The sequence below is a fragment of the Chionomys nivalis genome, chromosome 4 (genome assembly GCF_950005125.1).
Source record: "Chionomys nivalis chromosome 4, mChiNiv1.1, whole genome shotgun sequence".
Classification (NCBI taxonomy): Eukaryota; Metazoa; Chordata; class Mammalia; order Rodentia; family Cricetidae; genus Chionomys; species Chionomys nivalis.
In genome coordinates this window covers 19,625,694-19,638,829 of record NC_080089.1, presented here as the reverse complement: position 1 = coordinate 19,638,829, position 13,136 = coordinate 19,625,694, and the positions used below count along the sequence as shown (strand labels likewise).

Genomic DNA, 13,136 nt, shown 5'->3' with positions numbered 1-13,136 from the left:
TAAATTAGCATTTTAAAGTCTAGTTTCTTGAGTTCTTTATATATTTTGGAGATCAGACATTTGTCTGTTGCAGGGTTGGTGAAGATCTTCTCCCAGTCAGTGGGTTGCCTTTTTGTCTTAGTAACAGTGTCCTTTGCTTTACAGAAGCTTCTCAGTTTCAGGAGGTCCCATTTATTCAATGTTGCCCTTAATGTCTGTGCTGCTGGGGTTATATGTAGGAAGTGGTCTCCTGTGACCATATGTTGTAGAGTACTTCCCACTTTCTCTTTTTATCAGGTTCAATGTGTTCCGACTGATATTGATGTCTTTAATCCTTTTGGACTTGAGTTTTGTACATGGTGATAGATTGGATCTATTTTCATTCTTCTACAGGTTGACAACCAGTTCTGCCAGCAAAATTTGTTGAAGATGCTCTCTTTCTTCCATTGTATACTTTTAGTTCCTTTATCAAAAATCAGGTGTTCATAGGTTTGTGGGTTAAAATTTGGGTCTTCTACTCAATTCCATTGATCGACCTCTCTGTTTTTATGCCAATACCAAGCTGTTTTCAATACTGAAGCTCTGTAATAGAGTTTGAAGTCAGAGATGGTAATGCCTCCAGACATTCCTTTATTGCATAAGATTGTTTTGGCTATTCTGTTTTTTTTTTCCATATAAAGTTGATTATTGTACTCTCAAGGTCTGTGAAGAATTTTGATGAGATTTTGATGGGGATTGCATTGAATCTATAGATTGCTTTTGGGAGAATTGCCATTTTTACTATGTAGATCCTCCCAATCCAAGAGCAAGTGAGATCCTTCCATTTTCTGGTATCTTCTTCAATTTCTTTCTTCAAAGACTTAAAGTTCTTTTCAAATAGTTCTTTCACTTCCTTGGTTAGAGTTACCCCAAGATATTTTATGCTGTTTCTGGCTATCACGAAAGGTGATGCTTCTCTGAATTCCCTCTCTGCATCCTTATCCTTAGTGTATAGGAGGGCAACTGATTTTTGGAGTTGATCTTGTATCCTGCCATATTACTAAAGGTGTTTATTAGCTATAGGAGTTCTTTGGTAGAGTTTTGGGGTCGCTTATGTATATTATCATATCATCTGCAAATAACGAAAGTTTCACTTCTTCCTTTCCAATTTGAATACCCTTGATCCCCATATCTTGTCTTATTGCTATTGCTAGAACTTCAAGCACTATATAGAAGAGGTATGGAGAGAGTGGACAGCCTTGGCGTGTTCTTGATTTTAGTGGGATGGCTTTGTGTTTTTCTCCATTTAATTTGATGATAGCTGTAGGCTTTCTGTAAATAGCTTTTTATTATATTTAGGTATGACCCTTGTATCCCTACTCTCTCCAAGACCTTTATTATAAAGGGATGTTGAATTTTGTCAAAAGCTTTTACAGCATCTAATGTAATGATCATATGATTTTTTCTTTCAGTTTATTTATGTGATGGATTACATTGATAGATATGTGTATGTTGAACCAGCCTCTCTGTGATGAAGCCTACTTGATCATAATGGATAATTTTTCTAATGTGTTCTTGGATTCGGTTTGCCAGTATTTTATTGAAAATTTTTGCGACGATGTTCATGAGTGAGATAGGCCTGTAATTCTCTTTCTTGGTTGGGTCTTCATGTGATTTTGGTATCGGGGTAACTGTAGCTTCATAAAAGGTATTTGGCAATTACTCTTCTGTTTCTATATTGTGAAATACATTAAGGAGAATAGGTATTAGCTCTTCTTGGAAGTTCTGGTAGAATTTTTCAATGAAACCATCTGGTCCTGGGATTATTTTGAAAGGGAGGTTTTTGATAAAAGTTTCTAATTCTTCACGACTAACAGGTCTATTTAGATTGTTCTCCTGGTCCTGGTTTAACTTTGGTATATGGTACTTACCTAAAAAAACTGAACATTTCGTTGCATTTTCCAGTTTTCTGGCATACAGGTTTTTGTAGTAAGTTCTAATGATTCTCTGAATTTCCTCTGTGTCTATGTTTATTTCCCCCTTTTCATTTCTGATCTTATTAATTTGCGTGTTCTCTCTCTGTCGTTTGATTAGTTTGGATAGGGGTTTGTTAATCTTGTTGATTTTCTCCAGAACCAACTTTTTGTTTCTTTGACTCTTTGGATTGTTTTCTGTGTTTCTATTTTGTTGATTTCTGCCCTCAGTTTGATTATTTCCAGTCTTCTACTCCTACTGTGTGAGTCTGCTTCTTTTTTTTCTAGAGCTTTCAGGTGTGCTGTTAAGTCTCCAATGTGTGCTTTCTCCGTTTTCTTTAAGTGGGCACTTAGTGCTATGAACTTTCCTCTTAGCACTGCTTTCATCATGTCCCATAGGTTTGAGTATGTTGTGTCTTTATTTTCATTGAATTCAAGGAAAACTTTAATTTCTTTCTTTATTTCTTCCTAGACCCAGGTGTGGTTCAGTAGTTGACTGTTCAGTTTCCTTGAGTTTGTCATCTTTCTCTGGCTAGCATTGTTGTTGAATTCTAACTTTAATCCATGGTGATCTGATAAGACACAGGCGGTCACTAATATTTTTTTGTAACTGTGTAAGTTTGCTTTGTTACCGAGTATGTGGTCAATTTTCGATATGTTCCATGAGCTGCAGAGAAGAAGCTATATTCTTTCCTATTTGTGTGGAATGTTCTATAAATGTCTGTTAAATTCATTTGCTTCATTACTTCCATTAATTCTCTTATTTCTCTATTAGGTTTCTGTCTGATTGACCTGTCCCTTTGTGAGAGAGGTGTGTTGAAGTCTCCTACTATTAGTGTGTGTGGTTTGATATCTGCCTTGAGTTCTAGTAATGTTTCTTTTACATAAGTGGGTGCTTTTATATTAGAGGCATAGATATTCAGAATTGAGACTTCATCCTGATGAATTCTTCCTGTTATGAGTATAAAATAACCATCTCTATCTCTTCTGATTGATTTTAGTCTGAAGTCAGATTTGTTAGAAATTGGTATGGCTACACCAGCTTGTTTCTTAAGTCCATGTGTTTGAAAAACCTTTTCCCAGCCCTTTACTCTGAGTAGATGTCTGTCTTTGTGGTTGAGGTGTGTTTCTTGTAAACAGCAGAATGTTGGATCCTATTTTCGTATTCAATCTCTTAGCCTGTGCCTTTTTATAGGTGAATTGAGTCCATTGATATTAAGTGATATTAATGACCAGTGGTTGTTGACTCCAGTTGTTATTATTTTTTTGATAGTAGAGTTTGTGTGTTTCCCTTCTTTGAGTTGTGCTGGTGAAGGGTCACTAGATGTTTGTATTATTGTAGGCAGTGTTGGCAATGTTGGATTCCTTGGCTTGTGATTTTCCTTTTAGTACTTTCTGTAAGGCTGGATTTGTAAGTACGTATTGTTTAAATTTGTTCTTATCCTGGAATATTTTGTTTTCTCCATTGATAGTGAATGAAAGCTTGGCTGGGTATAGTAGTCTTGGCTTGCATCCATGGTCTCTTAGTTTCTGCAGTACCTTTTCCAGGACCTTTTGGCTTTCAAGTTTTTCATAGAGAAGTCCAGTGTAAGTCTGATAGGTTTACCTTCATAAGTTACTTGACCTTTTTCCTTTACAGCTCTTAATATTCTTTCTTTAATCTGTATGTTTTGTGTTTTGATTATTATACGGCAAGGGGATGTTGTTTTGATCCAGTCTATTCGGTGTTCTGCATGCTTCTTTAATATTCATAGGAATATCTTTCTTCATGTTGGGAAAGTTTTCTTAGGTTTGGTCTTTTTATTGTGTCCCATATTTCCTGAATGTTTTTTTGATGAGAATTTGTTGGATTTGCTGTTTTCTTTGATTAATGCATTTATTTTCTCTGTGGTGTCTTCAGCGTCTGAGATTCTTTCTTCTATCTCTAGTATTCTATTAGTTATGGTTGTTTCTGTAGTCTCTGTTCGTTAATGTAGCTGGTTTTGGTTTGTGTTTTCTTCCTTGCCTCCATTTCAGTATTCAATTATTGAACTGTTTCCATTACCTGTTTGATTGTTTTTTCTTGGTTTCCCAGGGTATCTTTTATGTATTTATTTATTTCTTCAAACTTTTGTTATACCTCTCATTCATTTCTATAGGGCATTTTTTACATCCTATTTAATAGACTCTAATGCTTTTAAAATGTCAGTTTTTTCCCCTTCTTCTGGATTAGGGTGTTCAAGATCTTCTTTTGTAAGATCACTGGGTTCTGGTGTTTTCATGTTGTTTTTCAGATTAGTGGAAGAATTCTTGCCTTGGCGCCTGCCATCTCTTCCTTCAAAATCTATCCTATGGATCTTATGGAACAGGATCAGGTTCCCTTGCTGGCCAGGGACCTCGCTGACAAAAGGCCTACCTTGTTGCAGGCAGGCTATTGAATCAAAGCAATTCCCGCCCGCCCTGTTGCCCTTAGCACCCCATCCCAGTGCCCAAACAGGTTGAGCTGGCAGATCCCATGGCCCTGCAAGAAGGTAGGAAGAAGGGAGGAGGTTCCTGGGTGCAAACTGGGATGGGTTAGGGAGAGAGAGGCCCCAGCAGAGGGGAGCAGCTCCTGCTAAATGACTGGGGGGTGAAGGGCTTTTCTTTTCTTTATATTTAACAGAAAAAGGGAAATGGTTTAGGAAGTCCTTCTGTATTTGTGTTGATTTCATTGGTTGAATGAAGAAGCTGCCTCAGCCTTTTGATAGGGCAGCCCTTAGGTGGACAGAATAGACAGAACAGAATGCTGGGAGAAAGAAGGCAGTGTGGCAGATGCCATGCTTCTCTTGCCCAAGACAAACACTGGTTAGACTCATGCAGATAAGCACTATTATGTAATTTTTATTAAATCTGGAGAATACAGATTTAATAAAAATGGGTAAATCAAAATGTAAGAGGCTAGAGTGAATGGGCAAGGAAATATTTAAATAAATACAGTTCTACCAAAACTTTCAAGAAGAGCTAATACCTATACTCCTCAAAGTATTCCACATAATAGAAACAGAAGGCTCACTGTCAAACTCTTTTTAGGAAGCTACGGTTACCCTGATACCAAAACCGCACAAAGCCTCTACCGAGAAAGAAAATTACCAACCAATTTCACTCATGAACATGGATGCAAAAATTCTCAATAAAATTCTGGCAAACCGAAACCAAGAACACATCAAAAAAAATAATAATCCATTTTGATCAAGTGGCCTATATCCCAGAGATGCAGGGCTGGCTCAACATAGAAAAATATATCAATGTAATTCACCACATAAATAATCCGAAAGAAAAAAAAAATATGATCTTTTCGTTAGAAGCAGAAAAAGCTTGATGAAATTCAATATCCTTTCATGATAAAGTGTAACATGAATGGGGAGCCTGCTTGTTGGAATTTCTGTCCCACCTTGTACCCCACAGCTGGCAATCCCCAAAGGAAATCACACAGAGATCTCCATAAGTTATAAAACTGATTGGCCCATTAGCTCAGGCAACATATTAGCTTTAGTAGCTTATATTAATCCATTGTTCTTGTCTATGCTAGCCACATGGTTCAGTACCTTTCTCAGCAGAGTAGCTCATATCTTGCTTCTTCAGAGTCTGGACAGGAGTGGGAGGAATCAACTGCCTCCTTCCCAGAATTCTCTTCCTCTCATTGCATCATTTCTACTTCCTGTCTGGTTTTCCCACCGATACTTCCTGCCTGGCCAATCAGTGTTTATTTAAAACATGATCGACAGAATGCAGACAATTCTTCCACACCAATAAAGGTCTTGGAGAGACTAGGGATACAATGGTCATATCTAAATATAATTAAAGCAATATACAACAAGCCGACTTCTAACATCAAATTAAATGGAGAGAAACTCAAAGCTATTCCCCTAATATCAGGAACAAGACAAGGCTTTCCACCATTTCCATATCTCTTCAACATAGTTCTTGAAGTTTTTGCAATAACTATAAGATCACATAATGATATCAAGTAAATTCAAATCAGAAAGGAAGAAGTTAAACTTTCATTATTTGCAGATGATATGATACTGTACATAAGTGACCCCAAAAACTCTACCAGAGAACTCCTACAGCTGATTAATAAATTCAGTGAAGTGGCAGGATACAAGATTAACTCAAAACAATCAGTAGCCCTCCTATACACAAAGGATAAAGAAGTTGAGAGGGAAATCAGAAAAACATCCCCTTTCACAAAAGCAACAAATCACATAAAATATTTTGGGGTAACACTAACAAAGGATGTGAAAGACCTATTTGACAAGAACTTTATGTATTTGAAGAAAGAATTTCAAGAATAAGCCAGAAAATGGAAAGATCTCCCATGGTCCTGGATAGGAAGGATCAACATAGTAAAAATGGCAATCTTACCAAAGACAGTCTATAGATTCAATGCAGTCTCCATCAAAATCACAGCAAATTCTTAACAAACCTTGAAAGAATGATACTCAACTTCATATGGATAAACAAGAAACCCAAAATAGTCATAATAATTCTGTACAATAGAGGAACTTCTGGAAGCATTACCATCCCTGAAATCAAGCTCTATTACAGAGCTCCAGTAATGAAAACAGCTTGGTAATAACATAAAATCAGAGATGTTGACCAATGGAATTGAATTGAAGACCAGGATATTAATTCAAACACCTATGAACATGTGATTTTTTACAAAATAACAAAAAAGACACAATGAAAAAACAAAAGCATCTTCAACAAATGGTGTTGACATAATTGGATGTCAACATGTAGAAGAATGAAAATAGATCCATATCTATCACCATGCACAAAATTCAAGTCCAAATGAATTAAAGACCTCAATATAAATCTGACCACATTGAACCTGATAGAGGAGAAAGTGGGAAATAATCTTCAATAAATGGGCACAAGAGACCACTTCCTACATATAACCCCAGTAGCACGAACAATAAGAGCATCAATAAATAAATGGGACCTCCTGAATCTGAGAAGCTTCTGTAAAACAAAGGACACAATCAATAAGACAAAAAGGCAGCCTATTGAATGGGGAAAAAATCTTCACCAACCTCACATCAGACAAAGATCTGATCTCCAAAGTATATAAAGAACTTAAGAAATTAGATATTAAAATTCTAAAAATCCCAATTAAAAAGTGGTGTACTGAACTAAACAGAAAATTCTCATCAGAAAAATTTCAAATGTCCAAAATATATTTAAAAAAATCTTCTTCATCCTTAGCTATCAGGGAAATGCAAATCAAAACAACCTTGAGATATAATCTTACACTTGTAAGAATGGCTAAGATCAAAAACACTAATGATACCTTATGCTGGAGAACAATCATCCATTGCTGTGGGAATGCAAATTCATGCAAGCACTTTGGAAATCAGTGTGGTGGTTACTCAGCAAACTGGAAATCAACCTACCTCAGGATCCAGCAATTCCACTCTTGGCAGTATATCCAAAAGATGCTCAATCATACTACAAAAGCATTTGTTCAACTATATTTATAGTAGCATTATTTGTAATAGCCAGAACCTGGAAACAACCCAGAAGTCACTCAACTGAAGAATGGATAAAGAAAGTGTAGCACAACTACACATTAGAGTTCTAATCAGTAGTAAAAATAATGACATCTTGAATTTTGCATGCAAATGGATGGAATTAGAAAGCATCATCCTGAGTGAGGTAACACAGACCCCCAAAAATTAATATGGTATGTACTGACTCAAAAGTGGATACTAGTCATAAACAAAGGTCAAGGAACCTATAGCACATGATCCAAGAGAAACTAAGTAAGAAGGTTAATGAAAGAAAAACATATATAGACCCACCTGGAAATTGGAATCAGACAAAAATTTGGGAGCAGAGGGTCAGGGAGTATGGGCAGAGGGGGATGGAGGAGAACTTGAGGGAATGGGATGGTCAAGATGGTGGAAGGACAGATATGAGAGCAAGGAAAGAGGTATCTTGATTGAGGGAGCCATTATGGAGTTAGCAAGAAACCTGCCTCTAGAAAAATGCCCAAGAACCCACAGGGATGACCCCAGCTGAGACCCTAAGCAATAGAGGAGAGGGTGTCTGAACTGACCTTACCCTGTATTCAGACTTATGATTATCTTAAATATCACCATAAAATCTTTGTCCAACAACAGATGGGGAATAGAGGCAATGACCCACATCGGAGCACTGAACTGAACACCCAAGATCCAGTTGAAGAGTGGAGGGAATGAGAGTATGAGCAAGGAATTCAAGACTATGAAGGGTCATCCATTGAGACAGTTTGCTTGAGCGAATGGTAGCTAATCAACTGCAACTGAACTGGGAGTGAATGAACATGGGAACAACCAAGTCTTTCAGAAAGGGGTTGACAGCTGGGACCAACTGAGGGGCCACTGATAAAGACACAGGGATGTGTCTCTATTTGCATATACTGGCTTCATGGCATCCTATTCTCTTTGGTTGTAAATCTTGGTCAACCAAAACGTAGTAGGGAAGTCCTTAGACTTTCCATGAAGCGGGGTGCATGGCACTCCTTTAGGATTGGAGGGGTGGGGAAAGGGTCTGTGGAGGGAGGAGGAGGGCCTGGGAGAAGAGGAGGGAGTGGGAATTTGGATTGGTATTTTTTAATTAATAAAAAAAGGAAGAAAAAGAAATAGACCCTGGAGAGGATCAGAGGTACCCACCCCTTTCTGAAACTATAGCTAAAGTGGGAGAGAAATATATTTTCAGTAGATACTCATTTGTAAGGTACAAATACTCTTATAAACAATCTAATAAAATTTAACAGGTTACAAAAATGACATAAAAGAAGGAAGATTGTTGGGAAGAAGAAAGGAATTAACAGGAGTAGATAAAGAGGGTTATGGGGGAGGAATACAATTGGAATACATTTTGTACATCCATAAAAATTTAATAATGAAACTCACTTTACCTATTCTTAACATATAATAAAACCATTAAAATAAAATTTGACATAGTATAGGTAGCTTCATCAAAAGAGAAGAGAAAACTAAATGAGAGTTTAAATAAAATCATTTATTAGTTAAGAATTCAATATAAAAATATTTAATAATTACATAACCCCACTGTGAGAAAACAAATAATCTACTTAAAATCAACAAAGGTTCTGATCAGAAAATTCTCTAATGAAGATAATCAAAGAGAAGATATACAGAACATATTTATCAGTATGACTAATTCAGTAATTATAAAAGTGCAATAGAATATCAGTATATGCTTTAAAATTATCAAATATAGCAGAAGACAAATAGTTATCAAATATAGAAATATTGAACGTTGTTGGCAACACAAATTAATAAAATAATTTTATAAAACAGCATATATGTTTTTCTCAAAAATGAGAAAAACTGCAAGATTTGGAAGTCTCATTTAAACATGACTATCTAATGAATATTAAATGAATACATCAATATTTTTGTATAATCTCATTATCTTGACAGAATTATTTTAACTATGTGTAGATTTATATGTTTAATATAAGATGCATAGATAAATGTGACATAGTTAAGACAACAATATACAGGTACTTGAATCAAATAATACATTTGATACAACGTGGAAGAACCACTGTGTCATCATGTCTTGTGAAATGAGAAACAGATAATATAATCAATATGATATCCTCTATTTTATATGTGTATCTTTTTTTTTTTTTTTTTTTTTTTTTTTGGTTTTTCGAGACAGGGTTTCTCTGTGGCTTTGGAGCCTGTCCTGGAACTAGCTCTTGTAGACCAGGCTGGTCTCGAACTCACAGAGATCCGCCTGTCTCTGCCTCCCGAGTGCTGGGATTAAAGGCGTGCACCACCACCGCCCGGCGTTATATGTGTATCTTAAGGAGTAGATCTCATGCAGATTAAAATGACTCTCATGGTATATGGGAAGAGTATTAGTTAAAAGGAACAGGTTTCAGTTTAACAGTAATAACTCTTCTACAGCACATGTATACTTAGCAATAATCAACCCTTTAAAAAGAGAAAAACTTGAAAGACATATAATCACCAAATATTATGATAACATAATGAATAGCTTCATGACACGGAAAAGTAGAACTGTATAATTGGTAAAACTTCTAGCAAAAGGTGAGTTGGCCTTTGAATAACAGTGAAGGGAGTACTGTAGTGACACAATCAGTCTTCTGTGATGGTGCAAATTTCTAAGGAGGACACTAACAAACTATACAAAAAAATTTTAAAAGAGAATCACAGGAATGAAGCTTCTTACAAAACATCTTTATGAAGATTCCCTGTTTAAACCCCAATCATCATTGCATAAAAGGGCACAATAAATATAAGATTCACTGTAAAGCTTAAATTACAGACTGTCACAACCTCAGATTATTTTCTGATCACACTAGCTCTGCAGAGTTAGATAGATTTCCAGTACTAGGTATAGTTTCCCTCCTGTTGGCCAGGTCTTAGGTCCAAAGAGTGAAGTCTATTACAAAGAAGCATGCACAACTTTTATACTCTTAAGGTCATCATGACATGCTGGTCATGAATGTGGTTAACAGAAGTCATAACTGGGTAGATTGCTTGCCAGCTATGTTGGTTGCTTGAATAACACACTTCACTACCATGATATTGGAGAAGAATCTACAAGTACTAATTTACTAAACCAGCAAAATCCCTACCAGCAATCTCTAGACATTTGTCCTTATACTGACCAATAAGTGAACTCTTCACCCCTAATCAAGGAAACTTCTCTCTGCAACCAACATACACTTTTACAGAAAGCCACAATCAATACAATTGCAGATGCAGAGTCCAGTCCCAATGAATGTAGCTATAAAAATTGTGGAAGAAGGAAAGGAAAGATTATGAGAGTCAAAGTATCAGGAACAATAAGAGTGTGTCTTCTTGAAATAGCAGACACTATACCCATGGAGTCTCATAAGCATGACTGTCCAAATATGAGCTGAACAAATATGACACCATAAATATGCTCAACTACACAAAGACTTCTGTAAATATAGACAACTAATAAAATCTGGACAGAGAAGAGGTGGTTTTCCCCAGGAAAGAGAACACCAGTGTCAAAGCCATTACCCCTGAATACATACATACATACATACATACATACATACATACATGTAACACAGAAGTAACATTATTTATCCTGAAATTATTATAATAAGGAATACATATGTATATACATATATGTATATGCCTGCAGTACTAATATTAGTTAATAAAGAGACCATGAATTTGAAGGATAAAGGGAGGTATATGGGAGATTTTGGAGGGAAAAATAAAATAAAGAATGTTATTAAGCTATAATCTCAAAAATAAAAAAATTTAAAAATGAAAAAACAATACAACAATGTTTTCAGAATGAAATCACATATGTTGAATGATAGTAAAAGAACTCATATGAGAATAGTGTTGATGTGAGCATTTTCATTTTTCCTTTAGGGAAAACAAGAATACTATCAAATTAAGGTAAAGAAAAATAACCCTCTAAAAATGATTTAGGATGAACTCATACGAATTCATGAGTCATAATTCACAACATTTTACATAAAAATCCCAAAAGCACAATTACAATCTTTAATTAGCATGCCTAGGGAATTAAAGTAATTTCTGTTAAAATTACAAATATGAAAATTTAAAAATAATTTCTAAATAGTGTAAATTAGGCATGTGGTGTATGATAGAAAAAGAGCACCCAGGATAGGTATGTTCATAAAATTTGTCTTAGAGTTCTCAGTATGGATGGACAAGAGGCAACTCTATTGACAAGTTCTCCAAGAGCATCCTTCACATCCTTGTTTCTCAGGCAATATATGAATGGGTTCAGCATGGGACTGATCACAGTATACATCAATGAGGCAATCATTCTTCTCTGAGAATGAGAAACAGAGGAGCTGAAGTAAACTGCAAGTCCTGACCCATAGAACAAGGAGACCACACAGAGGTGAGACCCACAGGTGGAAAAGGCTTTGTACTTACTCACAGTAGAGGACATCCTTAACAAGGATGAGATAATCTGTGAATAAGACATAAAGATTCCTATCATAGGAATCACACCTAATAGTGAAGTCAGCACATACATAAAGACATTAATGACATGAATATCAGAGTTGGCTACTTTGATAACTTGTGCCAGTTCACAGAAGAAATGTGGAATTTCAGTTCCTCTGGAGAAGTTTAATTCATTCGTCAATAGAATAAGAATCAGGGAGACCCAGAACATGATGATCCAAAGTATCAGGACCAGAAGGGTACATACACAAGGACTCATGATAACAGTGTAGTGGAGGGGATGACAGATAGCTACAAAGCGATCATAGGCCATTAAAGTAAGTAAAAAATTATCCATTCCAACTAAAATAGTAAAAAAATATACCTGTGTAAGGCATTCTCTGTAAGAGATGCCTTTTCTCTGTGAATGCATGTTCACTAGCATCTTTGGTATTGTAGTTGAGACGAAACAGATGTCAATAAAAGACAAGTTGGAGAGGAAGAAGTACATGGGAGTGTGGAGGTGGGAGCTAGAAGTGACAGCCAGGATGATGAGGAGGTTCCCAAGCACTGTGACCAGGTATATGGACAGGAACAGTCCAAGGAGAATGGGCTGCAGTTCAGGATTATCTGAGAGGCCCACAATGAGAAATTCTGGCATCAGTGTGTCGTTCTCTGTTTCCATTTAACTTTTGTTTCTGTTAGAGATGAGATAAGGAGAGTTTTCGACTAATAGCTACTGACAAGTCACAAAATAACCTGGGGGAGCATATCATTCATAATGACAACAACTCTCATTTACTTAATCAAGTGATTTTTTGTAACCATTTGTAAATATATGTAATCATTCTTTTTTTATTTACTCAAATATCTCTCTTCTTCAACTTCTAAAACTGCCATTACTGAAATTTTCTATATAAATTGTTGAACCCTACAAACACTTGACGTTTTCTTGGTATTTTACCTTTATAATTGCAGTAATTTATTTCTTTTAATAGAACAAGTATTTACCTCTATAATCTTCATGACTTCGTCGTTCTGAGCCCATGATTGTTTTCTAACCTCATGATGGTTGCTATTATTATGCTTGTTGTTTAAAAATGTCTTGTGAGCAGTATATTTTGAAAATGTCAGTTGTCAGTTTTATATTATTATTACTAATATAAATCTGCTCTATTATGATAATAATTTTGGGTGCATAACAAAATTTCAAAAGTAAATATTGAACAATGAT

General features: G+C 35.8%; 1 protein-coding gene across 1 annotated transcript; it reads right to left on the bottom strand.

Moving 5' to 3' along the window:
* Nucleotides 1-11,621: 11,621 nt before the first annotated feature.
* On the bottom strand, nucleotides 11,622-12,587 carry LOC130872676 (olfactory receptor 867-like). The gene has a single exon (XM_057766851.1). The coding sequence runs from the start codon at nucleotides 12,585-12,587 to the stop codon at nucleotides 11,622-11,624; it is 966 nt and encodes a 321-aa protein (XP_057622834.1).
* Nucleotides 12,588-13,136: the final 549 nt, after the last annotated feature.